Source organism: Elgaria multicarinata, chromosome 3, assembly GCF_023053635.1.
Source record: "Elgaria multicarinata webbii isolate HBS135686 ecotype San Diego chromosome 3, rElgMul1.1.pri, whole genome shotgun sequence".
In the NCBI taxonomy this organism is placed as follows: Eukaryota; Metazoa; Chordata; class Lepidosauria; order Squamata; family Anguidae; genus Elgaria; species Elgaria multicarinata.
The window spans coordinates 114550724-114573618 of NC_086173.1; the positions used below are offsets into that span (position 1 = coordinate 114550724).

The 22895-nt window shown below is 39.2% G+C and overlaps 1 protein-coding gene across 3 annotated transcripts in view; it reads right to left on the minus strand.

The window, feature by feature from the left end:
• Positions 1-22895, minus strand: part of ERC2 (ELKS/RAB6-interacting/CAST family member 2) — a 596359-nt gene that overhangs the window by 307406 nt on the left and 266058 nt on the right. For 2 of the 3 annotated variants that reach the window (XM_063121299.1, XM_063121298.1), the window contains 4 exons: positions 21832-21969; positions 17136-17276; positions 13263-13403; positions 8009-8044 (listed from right to left, as the gene is read on the minus strand). In XM_063121299.1, the coding sequence (XP_062977369.1) occupies positions 8009-8044; positions 13263-13403; positions 17136-17276; positions 21832-21969 (456 nt within the window). The remainder of the gene's footprint in view (positions 1-8008; positions 8045-13262; positions 13404-17135; positions 17277-21831; positions 21970-22895) is intronic. The other variant, XM_063121300.1, reaches the window with a different exon arrangement.

Sequence of the window (22895 nt, forward strand, 5' to 3'; positions counted from 1 at the left end):
ATATGCAGATGGCACAATCTTCCAAGAGTGCCCGGTATGCAACCTCCATTAATTTCAATGGGAGCTTGCACAAGATTCCATCTGGTCATAAAGTTCAATTCAGCTCCATTTAAAACAAGTCAGAGCTGTGGTACTTGACTTCAATGGTATGGGAATCAAGTCCTTGATCTTTACAACCAAGGCTGGGACCCAAGAATCTTAAGCACTTCTGAAAGTTCATTGCAACGTGTTCAATTTACTGTTAAACCAAAATCCTCTCCAAAGAACACTCCAAGATCCAGTACTTGGTGCTGGGAGGAGTACCTTGTAACTCCCTGTGGGTTGCAGTTCTGTGCCAAATTTGAATTGCAACAAAAGCCTGCAGTAGACCCCCGTTTATGCATTGAGGTTTTTATTAGCTGTCTGAGGAGGAGGAGGAGGAGGAGGAGGAGGAGGAGGAGGAGAAGAAGAAGAAGAAGAAGAAGAAGAAGAAGAAGAAGAAGAAGAAGAAGAAGAAGAAGAAGAAGAAGAAGAAGGACTTTCTTTCATCCCATAGCTCACAACAGAAAAAACCCTCACAAAATCAAAAAGCCATAGATCTGCACCACAAACGTATTGCACCAGCAGAATGTAACAATGATATCATGAGAAGTCTTGTCTGGAAGTATGCTCAGAAGATCCTGAGTTCACTGGCAAGGCCTTGATCCTTCAGCACTTAACCCATTGTAGTCTTTTCAGTGGAACTATTTGGGGTATAAATACAGGTCATTAAAGGCCTATCTCAGTTTTATACAATAAAGGCAGCCCTGACCACCATGGCCTTCCTTAAAGTATCCTGGAAGTTTTTGTTTTGTCAATGGGCTGAAAAGAAATGTTTCAAAAAAGCTGAAACATACATTGTATATTTGACCAGTAAGGTGAAACATACATTGTATATTTGACCATTGAGATAGCTGAGGATTATAATAATTATTCCATTTGCCAAATTTACATTTGTTTCAGAAGGAAATATGAATGTGAGAGGCTGATTATGTGATGCATTTAAAATGGTGTGTATGATAAAGTTCATTTTGCAGAATTTAAGTAATTTGAATGAACAAAACTGAATGATCAGTAAAATAATGCATTAGCACCTTTTAGGCTGATATATTAATCTAGATTTTGTACATGAGCTTTTACAGGTAAAACCTACCTCACTAGATTAATTTTTGATATATGGTCAAGATAGTGCCAATCCTCTTGCCCAAATTTCCCAAAGAATTAGCAAGTATGTTCAACTCTGTCAGCTGAATGTCTCTGTGATGTTAAGGTCATTCAGCTTATATATGTACATTCACTGTGCATGTGCATATATAAGCAGTGTGTGAGTGAGTACGCTAGGCAGCATGGTCAAATGTATAAAGTGCAAAAGAAAGAGCCTTTCAAGGGGTGGTTTGTTCCTGCTCAACACTCCTTATAGTAGCTACATCAGTGTCACTTAAAAAAAGAAAAGAGAAAAGAAAAAGTGCTTTTCTTCTTCTTCTCTATATGATGATGTCAGTCAAAGATTGTGTAACCAGAGTGGTGATGTCCTGGTGCCATGAGGCTAATCCAATTTTCCATATGAGGACATCATAAAACTAAATCAGAGTGAGGGGAATGCTTCCTATATTCACTATAAATGGGTGAACATTTTCATTCTTTTTTGCACTCCCACCCACCAAACAACTCAAAATGGATGTGCATGTTTCATATTGTAGGAAGCGAAGTTTTTCACAAAATACACTCCTCCTTCCTGTCTCAGTTGAGGCTGGTTTTAAACAACTGTAGTGGGTAGGGGAAAAGGTTCAGACTCTGCTATACTGTATGTATCAATCTTCGCACAGGTGAACAAGATGAGGACCTCCCATATTTCACCTGGCTGCCTCCAATGCTGGTTCATCTTCAGGTCCCCGTGTGCAGCACCACTCACGCCCATGCTGTGGTAGCCTATGTTGTGCATTAGGAAAATGAGGAAGAGCTGGCTGCTGGCCATAGTACAGTAAAGAACGGGAAGACATCATTCTGCTGTGAATAGCCAGGCACATTACAATATGCATGGTACAGCAACAGAATGCCCCCACACGGCAACCCATACTTTTAACTCCATACACAGTGAGGAAAACATTCTTTTTTGAAGTACTACATATACTGAGCACAGCCTTGATAATTTTTAAAAAAATATTCCTTCAGCTTCATGGTGTTAAAATATGTTTGCAATGTCCACAATAATAGGTTAGCTTGAGACTTGTAGCAGGGTGCAGGAGGGAGATCAAATTCTTAAGCATGGGGCTGGCTTTATGGCAATTATAGGAGTTTACTATTGAATTGCTTGGAAACCACAGGAAAACGTTCAGTTGCTCTGCTTCAGTCCCCAAGCCACATCAGGTCATTTCCAACCAAATTAATCAGAAGAATGTTATTATCTGGATTAAAACACAATTCAGTCAGGTGCATCATATCTCTAAGGCCTGTAAAGACGATGTTTGACATATATCTGCAGGATCTTAATATTTTTCTCCTAATTTCCATCTACTTTTCTCCACTGTCCCATGAAATATTCAGTGAACGAAGTTGAGAGTGCACAGTATTCCAAACTATAATTACACACCAGAGAGATTGAGTGATTATGTCACCACAGGGTGTGGTCCACAAATGGCCCGTCTGTGTTAAAGGCCTCTCCCCCTGGCAACAGGGAAGCTCACGTCAGGGCTTCAGTCTGAGGATCTGTTGCAACTGCTCTGGCCTGTCAAAGCAGGCTTGGAGGAAGATGCACAGCTTGCAGGGGCAGTCAATTGTGGACAGTGACCTAAGTATGGACAGGATAAGCTTATAAAAAAGGAGGTCCATATATTATCACTATTGCACCACATGTAATCTGATTTTCTCCAAATATTTATAGAAAGGTGAGTGAAACAATGGGTCTGTTCAGACAACACACTAAGCCATTGTAGGCTGCTAACCCTTTTGCAGCAAATGGATAGTGAGTATGTTTAAACTGTGGTTATGTAGCCACTATGGTTAGGAATGGGTCACACGACACGGTAAGTCATGGTTCACATGACATGCTAAGCAATAATGTTTAGATCAAAATGCTTAACCACCGTGGTTTGGCATGTCTTCTGAACAGGGTCTAATATAATTGTTTTAGAAAACAATGTTCCAAAAAATGACTGCATAGAACAAAGGACTTGCATTATCAAACATGCCTACGTCTTACAATCATAGCTTTTGAATTATGATATACTATTTTCTAATAAATAGAAATATCCAGAAGAAATTTTTAGGCTTCATAGACACATGAAGACATGAATGGTTTACTGCAAATGAATTTTGGAATCCTTAATTCTTCCAGATTTAGGAAATCATACTGAAAGATGTCTTCATGGGATGATATTTCAACAATTAGTCTTACAGCACATCCCCAAAGCTTACTAGTTAATATTTCTGAAGGGTCGGTGGGGCTGTTCACACTGATGCTATGATAGTTCCAGTCTTTGCAGTTGTCAGGTTAAGAGGAAGGGCTGTGGACTGTCTACATTGCCAGCCAATTTGCATGGCTCCACACAATCCCATAAATAGAAAGGAACAGTTGGAGAAAAACACCTGGTCAGTTCTTATGAATGAAGCAGCCTTACAGGTTTCTGTATTATTTAATTTTCCCATATCTTCCAACCTATTGTAGATACCAATATTACATGCTGAATATAAATAAATTTAAAATATGTGCTTTATTTATTAGCATGCTGCAAATACCGTTTATTCTTCTGCCATTGACTGGTACATAAGAACAGTACACCTTGAGTTAAAAGTGCCAAAAAAGCAATATAATGAATAAATAACATGAGACAGCAGAAAGATTCATGCAAGAAAACACTTTAGTTAGATCCTTCAAACTCTATTGATCAATAATATGAAATCTGAGATTATTTTAAGATTCAATTCTAGTTATTAGAATCAAAGGGAAGAATAGATCATAATGTTTTAATATAGAACAAAACAGTTTCTGTGAGGTATAAATTACCTCAGGGCAAATTTATGAATGCTAAAATATAATCTGCAAGTCCCAAATACTACAATCCACAAAATGGTTAAGATGGATGTTGTGACCAAATTAGTCCTATGTTTGCATAAATGGTTCTAATCATTCACCAGGTTGATGGACAATGACACTCCACTAGCATTAATGAAATCCAAGATTTACCTATTGATTATTATTTTTCACAAAGGTTGTTCACAAAAGCTGGGTCCTTTAGCTTTTCTTTTTAGATACACAATTCAAGTGTGAAATAGTTTAGCCAGTGATGTATCAGCGCATGAAGCACTCCACGCCCAACCCACCTGGGGAAAGATCAAAGCTCATAAACACCTCCAAATCCTTGCTAAACACAGTGTCTTGGACTGCTGTCGTGGTGGAGGATTCTCTGAAGCCACAGGGATTGCTCCACTCCCACATAAGTAAGGTACTGCATCTTTAACAACCTGTTTAGTTTAAGCTTTTATAGCACCCCCATGCATCAGGGCTGGTGTGTGGCATGCTGTAATTCTGAATGGCGGTAGGGTGCAGAGTAGAATCAAACAGAAACTCGCTCTGAAACAGCTTCTTTTTAGCCTAGAGAACAGGGGAAACAATCCTCACCACCACACCAGCACTAAAGAGAAAGAACTTTATTAGTACATGTAACACCATGTAAGATGGGAGTCCTGTACCTTATGCCTTATACATGAGGAAGATCTGTGAAGCAGGAAAGAGTCCATTCTTTCAGCATCACAGACCCTTTGTCTTCCAGCTTGGTTGCCCTTGAGGGACTCAGCATAAATGTTATCTTCCCAACCACCTCTGGGAGAAACACAAGGACTTTGTTTATCATGAACCAACTCCTAACACTCATGTGTTCTTCACATTTTTTAAAGAGTCAAATTTACAGTGAACGAAGCTCATCAGAATCTCAAGGAGCTCTAGAATAGATAGCAGAAATTATTCTAATCTGCTGTAACAGTAATCCATAAAAGTATGTTCCAAAGTGCTGTATAAGAAATTACTGTTAAACAAAAAAGAATTTCCATGAAATCAGAAGACAAAATAGGTTGCAATTTTGTCCACTAAATTAGCATTTATTTCAGTAATACAGAAATGACTATGGTTGTTCTTTGTTCTGTGGACACTTTACTGTGATATCCGTGGTTCTGCTTTTGACATACTGTGATGACATCATCTGACTAACCTGTAGGGAAGCTGTTTGGTGACATATAACTTTATTGAATGTATTATTTTATATTTATCATGGTTTTAAATTGTTCTCAGCCACTGTGAGTGGTACATAAGAATTAGAAGAACAAGATAGAAAACTCCATATAAATAGAATACATATTTTGCCATGAGACAGCATGTTGGATCTCATGACCTTTAGTCCTGTCCTTCAAAAACAACAAAAGTGAATAATGTAATTATTTGTGAGAGTCTGATAAATGGCAATATGTTGAATATCTGATGAATTCTAACTTTATATTTCTGTTAAGAAGGGGAACTCAGTATCATTATAGCATAAGGAATATAGCAAAGAAGAAGAAAAGATCATTACACAATATGTTCACAATCGAGACCACAGTGCTGACTAAAAACAGCCTCAGATTCAGTCTTGTTATATATTTTTTCCTCTCTCCCTCTCTTTTCGCCATAGCAGCTGCCAATACCAAATTTCCAATTTTGGTTTCATAGTTGGAGGAATTTAAACAGCAGTTTGAGATCATGGGTGTGCTATCTGCTTCTCTAAATTGAAGCTATGCCATACTGGCTCCAATCCATAGCTATATTAAGCCAACATACTTGGATTTAAATCATTATAGTGTTTTGGGCTTCAGCTGACTAAAATCCATGTATTACGTTATGGGACCAAAATCTAAGATGCAAAAAAGAGTTAGGAACAATTCTGAAATTGTATAGGTTGCATTGGGGTGGAGTGGGACATTAGATTTGTGTACTCTACCCTACTGAACTCAGAAGCTTTAATGTAAATGCTATATTCAACCAGGCCCTGCTCACTCAATCGTACAATAACAAGAACATTTCTAGTAGACATCTATGCTAGAGAACCTTATGTATGCATGACAAGATTGGTTCTCAAATAGCAATGGATACTTGAGAAGTGTATGCATACATGTCTTCTTATGTGTATATGCCTTGGTGCACATTAAAAGTATGCAAGCCTGAGGATCCCTCATGTGTCAGTCACAAGCTCTACATTGGGAATATATGTAGATTTGGTATGGTAGCTACAAATAAGTTATACTTTTTTAAAAAGCGGGGAGGGGGGAAAGGAAGGAAGGTTCTGCATATGTAACAAGGAAGTGGAAATTATTTCACATGAATTAAATTAGTGTCGGAACACTCCTGCTTAGAATTCATTTCAGTCACTGTATATTCAGTGGCTGCACAAACATACAAGTTGACAATGAAGTGTAGGATGGGAATGAAGCTCATTCTGCATCTATCAGGAGGAATCACACCCATTTGCCATCCACCCAAACTTACCTTACTGTATATTTACTTGTTTTAGTCAAAGCACAAGATGCTTTGTTGGTAATTTGTCTAAAACAGTCTTTTGCAACTAGGTGCTCTCCAGATGTTTTGGACTTCAACTCCCTTCAGTCCCAGCCAGTCAAGAATGCAGCAAGTGGTAGTCCAAAATATCTGGAGAACATCAGTTGAGGAAGGCTAGTCTCAAAGCATACACCTGATACACTCAACAGCAAGTGAAATCTATGCACACAATCTGTGGTGCAAAGTAGAAATAAATTTAGGTTTTATATTAGGACTTAGGTCCTACTGAATGCCAAACATTCAGGGTAATTTTGAAAAAATAAATGTGGTAATTTTTATGAGATATATTCTTTCCTCATTTGACATTAAATTGTAATTGCAACGGTGGGATTTGTTCAAATATAAGGAAGAGCAGTAATCCCCCTTTTCTATGTAACACAATTCTTGGTTAGGGACATGCCACACTTTCAAACTGCAATTACAAAACATTAATACTGTGTAATTTAAAGAACTGAGGTTACTATAAAACAATTTGATCGTTATTTCTGCCTCTAAAAAGTACAGAAATTTTAATAATTAATGTAAATCTGTTATTAAAATATGAAAACAGATTTCATATATGTAATATCTATATGAATGTGTCTTGCTGTTTTTTAAATGGCTTACAATGTGCATGAAGTTGTCTATGCTGACTGTATATGTTGAATGATCTTTCTTGTGCAATGCAGCTGTTGAAACAGACTGTACTCCATGTCACAATAAATATTTTAGTCTTTAGATGTTGAATACATAGAAAGAAAACTAATATCGTTGACATTAAAACAACAGGGTTTTTTTTGGGGGGGGGTTTGCACAGAAACAATTATTTCACAATGTGACTGTCATCCTGTGTACCCATACATATGGGGAAAAAAGGCCTACAGAAATCAGAGGGTCTTTACTTTCAAGCAAATATGTTTAGGATTTCATGAGGCTGCTATATTACAAATATCAAACATTTAATTTCATTTTTATAGTGAAATTCGCCTGTCAACTGGCCGAAACTTACTAGACCACAGCTTTTTTAAAACATTTAGACAATAGGTACTTATTCTTAGTTTTGAGATATTCTGAAAAAACATTACAAAGCTTAATTTTAATTTGAAGGATCCAATAAAGTACTCAATGAGCATAGCATTAAAATAACAACAAAGCCTGATATCTGCATGCTTTCTTACAATTAAGTAGTTGAGGACCTGAAGGCGTGTCAAATTGGAATGCAAGACTATTAGCCTGCTGACTAATAAACAGTTTTCCATATCTTTGAAAAATATGGCCTTAAAGTCCACAAAGCTGATTTATTTTAACATAATGCAAATGAGGCCATCATAGTTTTGCAAAGCTCCACAGAGGAAGTGTACAACATGGCGGTGGGTAAATGGATCCTCATGCTTTCATATGTTACAGCGGACACTTTCTGAAATGACTTACTGGATTGTACATCTGATTGAACAACTGTTCAGCTTGCTACATTGCAAAGTTGGGAAGGAATGAAGCACAGACAGGAAAAGAAGGAAAGATCCAGGAAAACAGTATTAGCTCAGCAAATCCAGCACATTTGCACAGAAGAACTTGGAATTTTAAAAAAAGAAGTAGAAATTTTAGTTTCTAAACATTCCTTAGTGGAAGTGAGAGGCACTGGGGGAAAAATAAATGTTGACTTTGGCTCCTAAAAAAGAATAGCTGGAGTAAGAAATCTAAGGTTTGTGTTACTTTCCCTTTCTCAAGTGAAATAACCCATGAAATACAGAAAGCTGTCCACTTTTGATGATACATTAAGTGCTGGTCTCCAGCAATGAATCACTAGGAGTGCTTTTGGCTAAGGCTGCAATTTATCACCAAAGCTTCAAAGATGGTAATAATAAAAGATTAATTAAACTCTATCATTAAATTTATAGCCTTCCTTTCATATTAATACAAAACTGCATTTCAGTTTTATTTGAATGCTGAACGGTGCAGCTTGGCAAACAGTAGTAGTGAGGAAATCTATGCAGTGGTGAACAAAAGAAAGACATTGTGAAGTGGATAGCATATAAGGGAAGCAAAACAATACCATCACAAGCTATAAACCACTTATTCCAGAGCAGCCTCCTTGAAGTCCTACCACCCTACAGGACTCATCTATGACAACTCCCAATATTGGCAAGTGGAATAGGATGGCACAGCTACCCATCAAGGGAAAATACTGACACTGCTCCTGAACAAGCAGATTATGGATTACAGTTGTTTTAAGAAATAAATTGAATCTGTTACTTATTCTTAATTAGCGATGGATTTATTTTCATAAGAGCACTGGCATGACAATGCAAGAAGAATGTTTCTGTTCGTGTTCTCGTGTGTTTCCAATTGCAATCTTTGTTTTATGAGGCCAGGAGTCCTACGCATGTGCCCTAGTGCTTTCACAATGCAGGGAAGCTATCAACATTTCTCTTTCCAGCTGCAGCGACTTCCACTGTGTCTCCCTTGACTTTCAGAGCAGCTCCCAGCTGTACTTCCTTTTTACCACCGCCTAAGAGAAATCAACATCTTACAGATATTCACTGTAGCTGGTTTCCCCCTTAAATGCAGGTATTATTTCACATTACAATTTAGTACACCAACATGAAATATTTGATGACTTTCACTTTTCAGTGTATTTTCTTGTTCCCTTTTTATAGGTTTAAATCCAACGGCATCCTTCCAGCTGCAAAATGGAAACTGATGGTAGAAGGGTTTTCCCATCCTCCCTGCAGCCCCATGCATGTCCCCCAAATCTGCGCTGGGAACACGCGGAGGGCTGCAGCGGGGAGGAGAGGATGGGGGAGTCCTGTTGTGCAAGCAGACGTCCGCTCACGTGATGTTGAATGTAAGCTATGGTTTCTATATTCCCTTCCCAATGGAAAGGCTGATGATGTATAACTGTATCAAATTGAGAAGCAATGAGGCAAATAAACACTGAAAGAGCTGGGATTTGGGGGAAGAGAGTTCCCTATTTCATCCAGTCCCAAGCTCAAAAGCATCTAAACCAATAACTAGAAGAAATTAAAAGAAAGTGGAAAGGGGGGGATAGATATCCCCCACAAATTTACTTCAGGCACAGCACATGTTTCCTTGATTACTCCTTACCATCATGAGAGTTAATATCAGAAGTGATTTGAAAGTTTCAGTCACTGTTTATTTTAAAGCAGGAATGGAAAACTTGTGGCATTCCAGATGTTTTGACATTTAACTGAAGGATATTGGGAGTTGTAGGCTTAAATATCTGGAGGGCCAGAAGTTGCCCATCCCTGCATTGAAGTATAACTAAAAAATATCATTTTGGGTATGCATGAGTTTTAGGACAATACATTACATGAAACTTTCAAAAGCAAGTTTATAAAATGACAAAAATGTGCTTTTGAAGTTTCATTTGGAATTTTTTTTTTCAGCTTTTAACAAATATTGCAGTTCTGTCAATCCTTCAAGTTCCTGACCAATCACTGCTATGGAAAGCAATTTTTAAAATTATATATTTAGTCATGAAGATATTGTGATCCTTTGTCACTTTCATTTGCAACTAAATGCACAAACTTAGTGCCCTAAAAGTAAAATGGCTGAACTCTAAGCCCATAGATTTGACACGTGGCCATTTTCTCACAGAATATTTTTGAGGTTCAGCTAAAATTAAATAGTTTTAATTTATATTTTTCTGTGGTAACATTACAGTATGCCATCTATTATAATTAACAATCTATAGATCTTTTTTTCAAACCCAGATTTTGGTAGTGACCAGCAGTATGTTTCTGCAGCTGAGGCTAGTGTACCAACTGCTGCCATTCCTAGAGATGTCTGATCTGGCCATGGTTTCACATATCTTAGGGCATATCTACACCATGCACATATCCTGGGGTTATCTCTAGGTCTTTCCTGTGTGTCCAAATGACGTACATGGGATCCCAGGGTTAAGCAGGGACAACCAGAGGTTTTCCCCAGGATAACTGGGACCACGGATTTTCCAGGTTTTCCTGTGATCCTGGGACACCCTGAGGACTGTGGCTGGTGTGGCGTCCCTTCTTACCCGTGAGTAGCAGGGTTCCAGAAATGGGCACGGAGCTTCACGGGGGCAGTCCGTGCCCATCAGGGTGAGGGGAGCAGTTTCAAAGTGCTTTTTTTTAATTACATACTTGCAATGGAGTGCAATTGCGCTCCCGTCTCCATTTGACCCCCCCCCCAAAAAAATGGTACCCACGACATCCCTCCCTACTTTCACGATGTCACACTACTGTTTGGATGCTGGGGGAGGATCCCAGAAGCTGGAAAGCCCAAGATCCTCCCCCCATCCCAGAAGGCTCATACGTCTAGATGAGCCCCATGTTACACCCTGTTTAGACTCTATATGAAGCTAGTTCAGAAACTTAACCTGCTCCAGAACCCTGCAGACAAACTGTTGAATGAGGCTAGTTACAGGGAGCATTTGACTCCCTTGTTACAACAGCTTCATCAGCTACTGGTCGGTTTCCAGGTAGAATTCAAAGTGCTGGTAATGACATATAAAACCATATATGGTTTGGGACCATGCTATCTGAAAGACTGCCTTCTCCCATATGAACCTGTCTGGGCCTTAAAACTGTTGAGACGGTTTTTCAGCACTGCTCCCTTCAGAGGCATATTTGGTGTTGATGCAAGACAGGGCCTTCTCAGTGGCTGCTCCCAGACTGTGGAACTCTCTCCCAAGGGAGGCTAGATTCATCCCCTCTTTGTAGTGTTTCTGTCAGGAGGCAAAGACCACTGTATCCAAGAAGGCATTGTATATAAGTGGACTCTTGGGTTGGGTGCTGTTTGGATTCTTTTATTGTTGTGTTTTTAATTGTTTTAATCAAGTTTTATTTACGATCGTAAACCAGCTTGAATGCCACTTTTCTTGGTAGAAAGGAAGGGTACAAATCAAATAAATAAATACATTTCAGTGTAGAAGCACCTCAAATCAGAGAATAATTTCTGTATTTGTAATATAATAACTATTATGTTTTTTCCTTTCCTTTATTAAGCCTTTGTTTTTTATTCATAAGAAACATGTTTCTTTTAACACGTAAAAAGGCTTTTATACTCACTTATTCTTCCATAAATAAATGATGTGTTTAAGTACATAAACATATAATTTACTTAGTCATAAAGCACTGACTTAGAATTTCAACTATTTCTGTTTCAGCTATGTTAAGTGATGATGCTGTAGGTTTGATATAGGATTGCTAACTTTAAAAAAAATTAAAATATTTACATTTCTAGTATTCCCAGTGTAGTCCCCAAACCAACAATTGAAGCTAGGCTAGTAGATTTAAAAAAAAACAACCTGAAATTAGTATGGAAAATGGAGACTTATTAGATCTGGGTAATCCAGTTCTTTAAAATAGCTGGTGCTGGGTCTTGGAGTGCTAGCAATTCATGGCCCAGCTATGAAATAAAAATCTTCCAGAGGACCAAGGTGTGCAAAATCTGTGTGAAAGGACACATGGTGCGTGACATTCTGGGAGGAAGGAAGGATGTTGCAGCTGCCATTTTTTAAAAGGGGAGATGAGCGCAATTGCGCTCCAACAAAAATGTAAGGTTTTTTAAACAAAAAACCAACAACCCCTCTTCCCCCCCCCCATGGGCACTGAGCTCCTGAAGAGCTCCATGCCTGTTTCCTGCCTCTTCACATTTACTCACGAGGAGGCAGGACAAAGTAGGGGCAGGCGGCCACAGAAATACCCGTTTTCCTGTGGTTTCCCCGGGGTTGTTCATGGTTGACCCCGGGATCCCCTGTGTGTCATTTGGATGCACAGGGCCGACAACGCCAGGAAAAACCAATGGTATAGAAAAGGCCTATACGTGTATTAGTAGCTTCTGTTTTTTAACATGTTGTAACTTGTCCTGAACTGTCAAGCACCAACCAGGTCATTCAATTCTGATATGTGGACTGAGCTGAATGTCTTGTACCAACATACACCATTTTTGTAACTTCATACAAAGTTGAACAACAGCATGTCCTTTTCTGAGTGCAGTGTGTAGAGAACCTTGCACTGTATCCTTGTTAAAATTAATGATAATGTTTGCTGTCATCATTTTATAAATGCCTGTCCAAATTGATGTGTAGGCTATACGACTGCCAAATTTAAGCATTTTAAAGTTCCACTTCCAAAGAAAGTTAAATCTGCTTAACCACATGAGCCTATTTACAAGGTGTGGAAGGCAAATATGATGCTTAAACCAAGGAGTATGTCATGAGCTTGTGTTTCAACAATGAGCATACACAATACCGACATAGGAAAGAGAAACAATGTATGGTAGAAATGTATTAACATGATTCCCAAATCATTGTGATAAAATATTAGACTAAATTTGATTAAATATGCTGTACATCAAAATGAATTCTTATATAAATTTAGACGACTTTTCCACTATGCGCATTTTAAACTGCCAATTATAACACATCATTATTATCATTTTAAAAATTCCCACATATTTTAAGCTCACATTTTTTAAAAAAAACACCATACCCTAAGATTTCAACATATGAAGCAGACACATTTTTATTAACAAAAAAAAGCTTTTAACTAGAAAATTTGTTAAAGTGAACATTTCCATTCATTCATTGTAGTTTGGACTTGAAACGAATAAGTATTACATATTTCACTGCAATGCAGGCAGGCATCCAAAACAAGACCTGTTTTTATTAGACAGTATTTACCTTTTTCAGTTGTGCTTCTAGCTTACTACACTCCTCCTTCTTTTGCTCTATGGCTATTTCTAAAGACTTTAACTTGGAGTCTCTTTTCAGCCCTGCCGAAGCCAGTGATGATGCATGTTCTTTGAGGTCAATTAAGCTAGACTAAGAGAATATACATAAAAGAAACAATTGAAAGAAAAGGTTACCAGAAGACACTGAATTTATTTTAATCCCTAATAAGCCTTTCACAGCAGACCTGAAGGCTGTGCAAAGCTGCACTGATATTTCAAAGCTCAGAGGTAGTAACTGTGTTCAGCCTCTGGTGCAAAGAGCTCAGAAGAAATAAGCAACAAAGATACCTAGCACCTATGCAGGTGCAGAGAGTAGGTGGATATGTGTGGGTTTTTTTTAATTTTTTAATTTGTTTGTATTTATTACACTTTTATACCACCCAATAGCCGAAGTTTTCTGAGCAATTCACAACAATTTTAAGGGAACTGCTGCCAATTATAGTTGCCCCTTCTATGGGGAATAGGCGTGCCATTTTTTAGATGAATGGGTGCAGGTGTTTTTGTGCAAAAGCAGTCTCTACAGTGTGTGTGTGTGTGTGTGTGTGTGTGTGTGTGTGTGTGTATTTGTGTGTGCTTTAAAAATGTTCTTCAGAAGCAATTCTTATGGAAACGACATATAGCATAGAGGTGGCCCTAGCTAAGTAACCTGCAGATTTTGGGGAGGAGAAGTACAGTGTGTGTTTTTTTGTGGGAAGTCTTCATGTGGGGGGGGGATTTGTTTCTCCTTCCCCCTCTCCATGTTTTTTTTTGGGGGGGTCGTGGTTGGCAATTCGTATAAAAATGATGTAGAAGTGTCCTTCAGCAAGAAATCTACAAAATTTCAGAACAATGATTGCAGGAGTTACGGAGTTGTAAACGAATGAAAAAACTTTTGTTGTTGTTGTTTTCTGATCAATTGGCACCAAAATCACAGGAAATGTAATAGGACAGGGGTGGTAGAGTCAGAAGAACCTGAACATCCAGCATTTTCCAAAAAAGCACCTAATATTGCACCCTCCCAGGTTTCACATACCCTAGTAGGGACGAGAGAACTCACAGGTGCTCGCCCCATGAGTTTGCCAAGCCTTATTCATCCAGCTGGGGGAACTGCGCATTTTCCGACACTCCGGAAAGCATATTTTGCCTTTCCCCCTGTGAACCAATTGGGGCCTTAATGGCCCTCTTAATGCAAGATTTTAAGAGGGCATTTAAGGCCCCAATTGATGTGAACTGCCCAGAGAGCTTCGGCTATTGGGCGGTATAAAAATGTAATAAATAAATAAATAAATAAATGTCGGGGGACACACAATTTCCCCAAGCCTGGGGAAGTCACGTAACAGCTGCCACCATTAGTGTGTTAATAGTTTCTTTAAGGTCCCCATTGGCAAGGGGGGGGAGTATTTTCTCCCTCCACTCTGTCTTTAGACTTAATGGCGGCTGCCATTAACTCAGCAGGGGGAAAGGAAAAAGGGGGCGGAATTGCAGCGTTGAGGCAAAAATCCACTGGGCACGTTTGCCTGAGCCCGTGAGGGCCCAATGCAGGGGCATCCACTGTCCTTGTGGGCCCAGGCAGATTTTTGCCCCAACACTATATCCTAGCAAATCTCTTTTTCTTATTTATTATTGCATTTATATCCCGCCTTTTTTCCTCCAAGGAACCCAAGGCGGCATACATAATCCTCCTCCTCCTCTCCATTTATCCTCACAACAACAACCCTGTGAGGTAGGTTGGGCTGAGAGTCTGTAACAGGCCCAAAGTCACCCAGCAGGTTTCCATGGCTGAGTGAGGACTAGAACCACACTAGCTTTTAACGTTCTGGCTCCTGAGAGAGAAAATTAGTAAATATCACTGGAACAGTCCTGTGATATTTTTAGTTCAACATCCTTCCTTTATCTAGCCAGTCTCCATGTCTAGATAATGTGTATAGTATTTAATACTGGCCTTAGCTAGACCTACGTTTTATCCCAGGATCGTCCCGGGTTCATCCCTGTTCATGTAAATGACACACAGGATATCCCGGGAGCAGGCAGAGACGACCCCGGGACGATCCCGGGATAAACCTTAAGTCTAGCTAAGGCCACTGTTGCTACACCATTAAAATAGAGAACTCTCATTGTAGCTTGGACAGGTCCAACCAACACAGTGTCACAACGCTACCCTTTTTGTCATTCTTTCTTGTCAACAAGGATTTTAGTAGAAATAAGTATTTTGGAGAAAAAGAATAATGAAACAACTTTCTCGACATTTTTACCTACTAATTTGTAGTTAATACCAATTTTCAAAAGGGTACGACAGAAGGTTGGACTCGATGGCCTTATAGGCCCCTTCCAACTCTACTATTCTATGATTCTATATGATTCTATGATTCAACAGAAAAATTAAAGTGTGACATTGTACACATCTTCATCATGATTTATATATTGGTTCAGATTATACAAAGAACACTATGTTATCTCAGCAATTCTTACAAGCAGGGGAGTAGAGGAGGTATGGGGGCAGGGAGGAGGTGGGAAAACACACTTCGCCCAGCACCATTGATTCAACTTAAATCTCGATTCAACCCATAAAGTTTAAAAGGCCTGTGAAAATAAAAAGGCCTTTGCCTGGTGTTGAGAAGACATTAAAGTTGGCACCAAGCAAAACTCTTTGGGAAGGGCCATTAATAACTGGGGAGGCAACTTTTGAAAAGGCCCTTTCGTTTATTGCTACTTGCCATATCTAAGCTTGAGAAGATGCTTAGGGCCTCTGATGACAATCTTCGCACTTGGTAAGTGCAAAGAGGCCCTCTTTCATGCATCACAGTCATAAGCCATGAAGCACTTTAATTAGTTGGACTAACTTAAGTTTAAGTTAAGTTTTTGAACAGCCTTCAAAGGCAGCCCCCTGCAGCAGCCAGGTTGTTCAAGGGGCTCCCGAAGTGGTCTTCTATCACTTTGGTGCTTCAGGAGCTCCATTGGCTGCCGGTGGCTGCTAGGGTGTGCTACAAAGTCTTGTTAACCATGTATAAAGCCCTGCGTTGCTTGGGTCCTGGATACCTGAGTACTCGCCTTTCTCCTGTGTCTCACCATTGGCAGACTCGCTCTCAGGAGCAGGGCGCCCTGATGGTCCCCCGTTACAAATTGGAATGTGCGTGGGCCAGGGCATTTTCAGTGGCTGGCCCCCAGTTATGGAGCAATGTGCCACTGGAGATTAGACAGGCTCCCACTCTCAATTCTTTTAAACACCTTTGTAAGGCGTTTTATTTCCACAAGAGTTTGGGGAGGGGGTGGTCTAAACTGGGTTGAGGGCTTTTAATGGATTGAGGATGAGGGTTAATGGAATTGTCTTAATGTGGGTTGAGGGTTTTTAATGGAATTGTTTTATATGTGATTGTAAAGCACCACGATGCCAGAAATGGTGAGGTGGTGCTATAAAAATGTTTTAATAAATAAAAATAAATTAATAAATACAATTCACTGAAGTAATCTAAATGGGAGTAAACTAACTAGCACAATAGTTCAAATTGATATGAAAGAAATAAGAACAGGGATACAGTATGCATGCATCTGGTGGGGAAAAAAGGTGGGGAAATCAACAAAAATGACCTCTCCCCACCCCTTCCATTTTTAGAAACTTCTGCTGGATCTAAGCTCTGTCTGTTCAAAGAAGGGAACTTTCAGATCCCACCCACTATTTAAAATTGTGTAAAAGATGAAGCTCAGAAAAATAGTTCTTTTGGAGATACAACAGCCAAAATCATTTAAATACAGCAGTTTTTACTTACAACATTTCACCCTGATATTAAAACTCTGTATGATACTTGAATCACAGCAATACAAATACTTAATTAATGTAAATACTGACCTCTTTTTCTGTTAGCTCTGCTTGTAAAGCATTCACTTTTTCCTTCAGGTCTTTGTTTTCTTTTTTAAAGGATTCAATTTCTTCAACCCTTTCACGGTCATCTCTCTCCCTCTGCTCCTTTAATCGCTCTATAATTCTCTCCTAAAAAATGGAAATATGGAAATATGGCTATGCTTTATAACTTGAACCAACAGCTTGAAAAACATGTGGCTACATAAGAAGCTAAAACAATATACTACTTTTTCAATAGACACTTGGGATTTGTTCTCGATAGCAAAACATCAATAATGAGGCCATAATCCAAGCTGTGCACTTAGCTCTATGCCCATGAGTCAGGCCTTCCCAAGCTACACACAGGCCATCAGTCAATACAGTATGGTTTGCCAAGCATTCAAGGATACCCTCCCCAGTTTTTGGAGTCCAAGACAAGCAGAAAAAAACAGATTATGGATTGAACTAATATACATAGCATTCAGTTTAGTGAGTCACAAAGTGTGCACCCTGCCTTGCCTTATGTGCTTTTGACTTTCCCTACTAGTATAGGTGGGAGGGTATTGCTCCACGAGTGGTTGTCCCAGAATGATGTAAGCATGTAAACTTCTCCACCTCTTCCTTTCTACTGGACAAGCAGCTATGATCAATATCCTGATACCCCAGCTTATTTTGTTGGGGCGGAGAAAGAACCAGCAACAGACTTTTTCATAGAAGCCAAACATGAGATGTACTCATGAGCTGTAAATATGTGCTTCATTTCAAAAGGTAGCAGTTAGTGCACACTCTTAGAAGAGAGTGCAAATATTTGTATTCCTCCAATAAGCTTAACTCTTTTCTCCTGTAATACAATATAGTACATCACACAAAAGTACTTTCTGTTTGATCAGTACTGTGGCAAAAAGCTATGTATTGTACTAGGCGTACTAATATATAACTAATGTTAATATTATTGTGAGATTTTTTAACATTCAAGTGAAGACATTTATTTAACCAAGTAATAAGGCCTCAGTCAAGGGACTTTCCAAGCGTACACATTTGGAGCTTTTTGACATAGAAAAATAATCATCTCTAAGACCAATGATCTTGAAATAAGAATGTTGATATAGAACAGGTATTATTAGCTACTGCATTTTAAGAGCAATTTTTTTAAAAAAGAAAAGCTGGAAGTCCTTAGATTGATAGCAATGCTGAACTGCACCTAATCCTAGTTCACCTCCTAAAGTAAGGCAAATGTACAGCATTGACAAATTTAGATACACGTAGGCATTTGCTAGAAGTCAAACAGAGTTTGAGAGTATCCATTTAAAATGTGATTATTAGTGGATATTATCATAACACTAACCCACATCCCATCCTGAGAGGATAACCATGTTGAGACATTTAGCGTGTTTGGCCAGACTTGATTCCTGTGCTGTTTAAAAGCTCAGAGTTCACATACTCTGCAGAAAAATTACACAATGCTCCAAACTGGCATCCACATTCAATAAATAAATAAATAAATAAATAAATACTGCAACAGTCCTTATTTTCTGTTGCCTGTCTCTAGATTATCCATGTTCCTATTTTGGACTTTGAAGAATGCCTTGTTGAAAGTTTTAATGTTAGTTTCTGGAATTCTCATGCTTCAGGGTTCAATTCCCTCTCCAGGAAATTGAAGTGGAGAGTAGATGCAGCATCCCTAGAATCAATGCATACATATTAAAACTAAGACATCATGGAGTGAACACACAATCTGTATCGTACACTATAACTACTGAGGTATGTTTTGTACTATTAATAACCTATTCTAGAACTATTGTGATTTGTAGTATATTTCCAATAAAATAAAATGGAGATGTTTCCAGTATATCTCTAATCGAACACCATCCTGGCTTTTATATCTGTGGTTGATGGAGTAAATCAGCCTTCCCCAACCTGATGCCCTCCATATGTTTTGGCCAACAACTGAATTCAGCCCTAGCCAGCATGGTTAATGGACAGGGAATGTGGGAGTTGTAGTACAAAGCACCTGAAGGGAACCAGGCTGGAGAAAGGTGGAGTGAATGAATTCATCATACAGAAGGTGGGTCAGTGATCTTGTTTTCATTTCTGAAATGTTGGGAGGAATGTAAATTGATCCACCATGTATGGCACCCACCAGTGGTTCAATAAATCATGTTTTTGCTGCTTGCCCAGGACTTCAAAAACAGATGAAAGGGTGTTATACCACTTCTCCGCAATTCCCCATTCATACCACTAAACCTTCACAGATTGCGGAATGGGGAAGGGAACAGTCTTGGTTGAGAAGACTTGATTTGCACTGTTTCATAACAATCCTCGGCCCTTGTTCAAGGTTCCAAACATTGTTCCAAACAACCAGTCACGAAGTTCAATCTGGAAGCTTCAGAACTATAAAAGGCTCCATCTTTTCCTCCCTCCTTCTTTAAGGATACCAGATTTCAGTGGGATCCAGAGCCTCCACATTTACCCTGTTTGAAACTCAGTGTGGGAGAGGAAAAGGGCACAAGAAATAGGATGATCAATTACACACTACCAAAACTGACGAAATGCATTACCAAAAGAGTACAAAAGAGGGCACTGATTTTCATAAAATCTGCATATTAATAGATTCAGAAAGAATTACTATAATTTATTTATTTATTTATTTATTACATTTTTATACCGCCCAATAGCCAAAGCTCTCTGAGCGGTTCACAAAAATTAAAACCATAATAAAACAACCAACAGGTTAAAAACACAAATACAAAATACAGTATAAAAAGCACAACCAGGATAAAACCATGCAGCAAAATTGATATAAGATTAAAAAACAGAGTTAGAACAGTAAAATTTAAGTTAAAATTAAGTGTTAAAATACTGAGAGAATAAAAAGGTCTTCAGCTGGCAACGAAGAGTACAGTGCTGGCGTAGGGAAGTACCATACATCTCACAATAGGGAGGGAGACTATGACCAGATGATTTGTGTGCCTGCTAATCTCTGCTGTCCAGGTATTAACTATTGACGGGCAACTTCAGCCTTGCTCCCCCCGCTCTCCCTTTTTATGATTCTGTATTTTTCAACCAGACTTGGACTTGGCAGCCCTTCAAATAGAGGACAGTCCTCTCAAAAGTAGATGGCTAATGAGGAAGCATGTCATCCCAGAGTGTATAATGGGCAGGACAAGTGCCCAGTCAGAGAGAGAAGGCTGGCCACATTATCAACACTATCCCTTTGATACGGAGGAGCATCTCCTTGCTCGCTCCAGAAATCAATGGCGCTTCTTCAGTGTTCAAATCTAATACTTGAAAAAACTCAGTGGCCTTTCAGGTGTTTGCTTTGAAAACTCGAGTCACCCAACCTCCCACTGTTCTCAGAGTCTCCATATCTCCTCTCCTCCCCTGCTTGAATTGATTCACCCAATTCAGGTTTGGCCCAGCACCTCTGACCTGGACCATACTTTAAAAGCCTTGCCCCATCCCCGTTCCACTCACACTCCCTGCCAATTTCTTCACTTCTTCAAGGAAAATAAAACTTATCCTGAGGTGGGGGGAGGGGCAACAAGGAGAGTACCTCACAGGGTTTGGTGTGAGGATAAGGGAGGGGGCTTTCTCCTCATGTTTGCTCCCTTGATGTCTTAACAAACAAGCAGCAGGGAGGATGTCAGGCGAGCATGTCAGAAACTCTCCTGGCACCCTGTCCAGCTTTCATAAGTAACATTGTTGTTTTCGTGGTTAATAAGCAGGATGGGGTAGTGAATCAAGTGTAGCATGCAATCCACTTTTGAGTTTGGCCCGGCCCAAAGAGGGGTTGGGCCAAAATCAAAATGAAGTTGATTAATCTGAGCAGAGGGGTCTTGCATTATTGAACCCCCTCTCATTTTGAATGCCTGTCTCATCTCTAATTTTACTTGTACTGTGGATAGACTGTGGTTCTGTTCTTCAGCTCTAACTTGTCCGGGAGGGAGGGTAACCTCCCAAATTTCTGCAAAATTGTGCAAACATCTGCTTTTTAAATATTCTTTTACTATATAAAATTATGACTTATAAACATTCATTTTTGTTAAACAATTACACCTTTAAAATGTACTTGAAATCATTTTCCTACTCCGATGATACAAGCCTGACCCTAAAAAGCCGTTAATCACACTTAAAATTTTGTGTTTTATAAAGGCTAAACAACATAATTTTGAAGCACAAAACGAAGATTAATTGAAGTATAATCTCCATGAACTAGATGTTGAAAACACATGTTTAAATACCCTTATATACCATGTTTTCGTTGATTAACCACTAACATGATGAAATCCTAACAATGTATCCTTTCTAGTCTTATTTGCATTGGCAAGCATTCCTGGTGCATATATCTATCTGCTTACAGGCCTAATCTACATGCATTTTATCACAAAAGCAAGCAGGAACTAAACTGCAGAGGCTGAAAACTCTGTATGAGGCGCATTCAGCTGCTTATTTGTTGCAAGACTACAGTGGCCCCAACTTTTTACCAACATGAAAGTAACTGCACTGCTCAGCCAATCAGGGCTTGATTTGAGTGCAGACACAACAGGACTAAGCCCTTACGTTTTAAATTTCAGGATACTAGTGAAGAGTTAATACTGCTCACATGAGCAGGTCACTTGTGTGCAATTATTTAGCAAAGGAGCCTCTAGTTAGACTGTCTCAGCTCTAAAAAAGAAATGTTAAATAAAATAAAACAGAACCATACCTTCTCTGAGAGAGCTTCTTCTAACGTTGCTAGAGCAGTGTCCGTGTTACTGGAGTCCGTCTGCAACGATTTCACCCTGTCTTTCAAATTGGTTAGTTGTTTGTCTTTATCCCTAAGTTGTTCCTGAAGATTTTCAATCTTAAAAAAAATAATGCAAAGATTACTCAGTACCATCGAAAGGGTATTAATCAGTATTTATCATTTACCAATATAGCTTTAGAATCTCAAGCTATACCAGTAAAACTCAGCAATTGATGAGCACAGAGTGCTTGTTCCTTGCAGCTACTATTTTCTGCCATTTCTTCCTGGGAGGTAAAATTTCTACCTAAAAACAAATTCTAGCCTGCTAGAAGCGGAATAAAAATATAATAAATGCATTGCTAAAAATTGCATGATCTGAAATCATTCAGTTCTGGTTTAACCTCAGTCTCTGAAAGCCAAACAAATAGAAAACCAATGGCTACAATCCTGATGATTCTATGCTGCCTCCTGTATCAGAGGCAGTATGTCTATGTACATTAGTTGCTGGGGAGCATGGGTGGAAAGGTACAGTTGCACTCATGTCCTGCTTGTGAGTTCCTGGTTGACAGCAGCTTGGCCATTTTGTGAACAGAGTGCTAAACTAGTTGGGCCCTGAGTCTGATCCAGCTGGTTTCTTCTTATGTTCTTATCTTGCAATTAAAGACAGGCAAAGACCAGACCAGCCACCTTCCACTCACCCCCACCGCATTCCTTGAAACAAATACATTTGGTAAACTTTGAACAGGCAGTTTAGCTTTGTTTCTTTTATATTTGAATTTGTTAAGAATCAAGGAGCAATCATGCTGCCAAATATTAATTAGCAGTACATGGGGCCTAGGGGTTCCCCACCTCCCCTTCCCCTTTCCAAAATGTGCTTGGAGATGACACATCCTTGCAGGAGCAACTAGGGCAACTTGGTGCCTTCCAGGTTTTTTTGGTCTTACAACCCCCAGAATTCCTGACCATTAGCATTGCTGGCTGCTGACCCCCGGCACTCTACTGACCCCCACTACTCGCGGGGGGAAGAAACCGGGACGGGTACC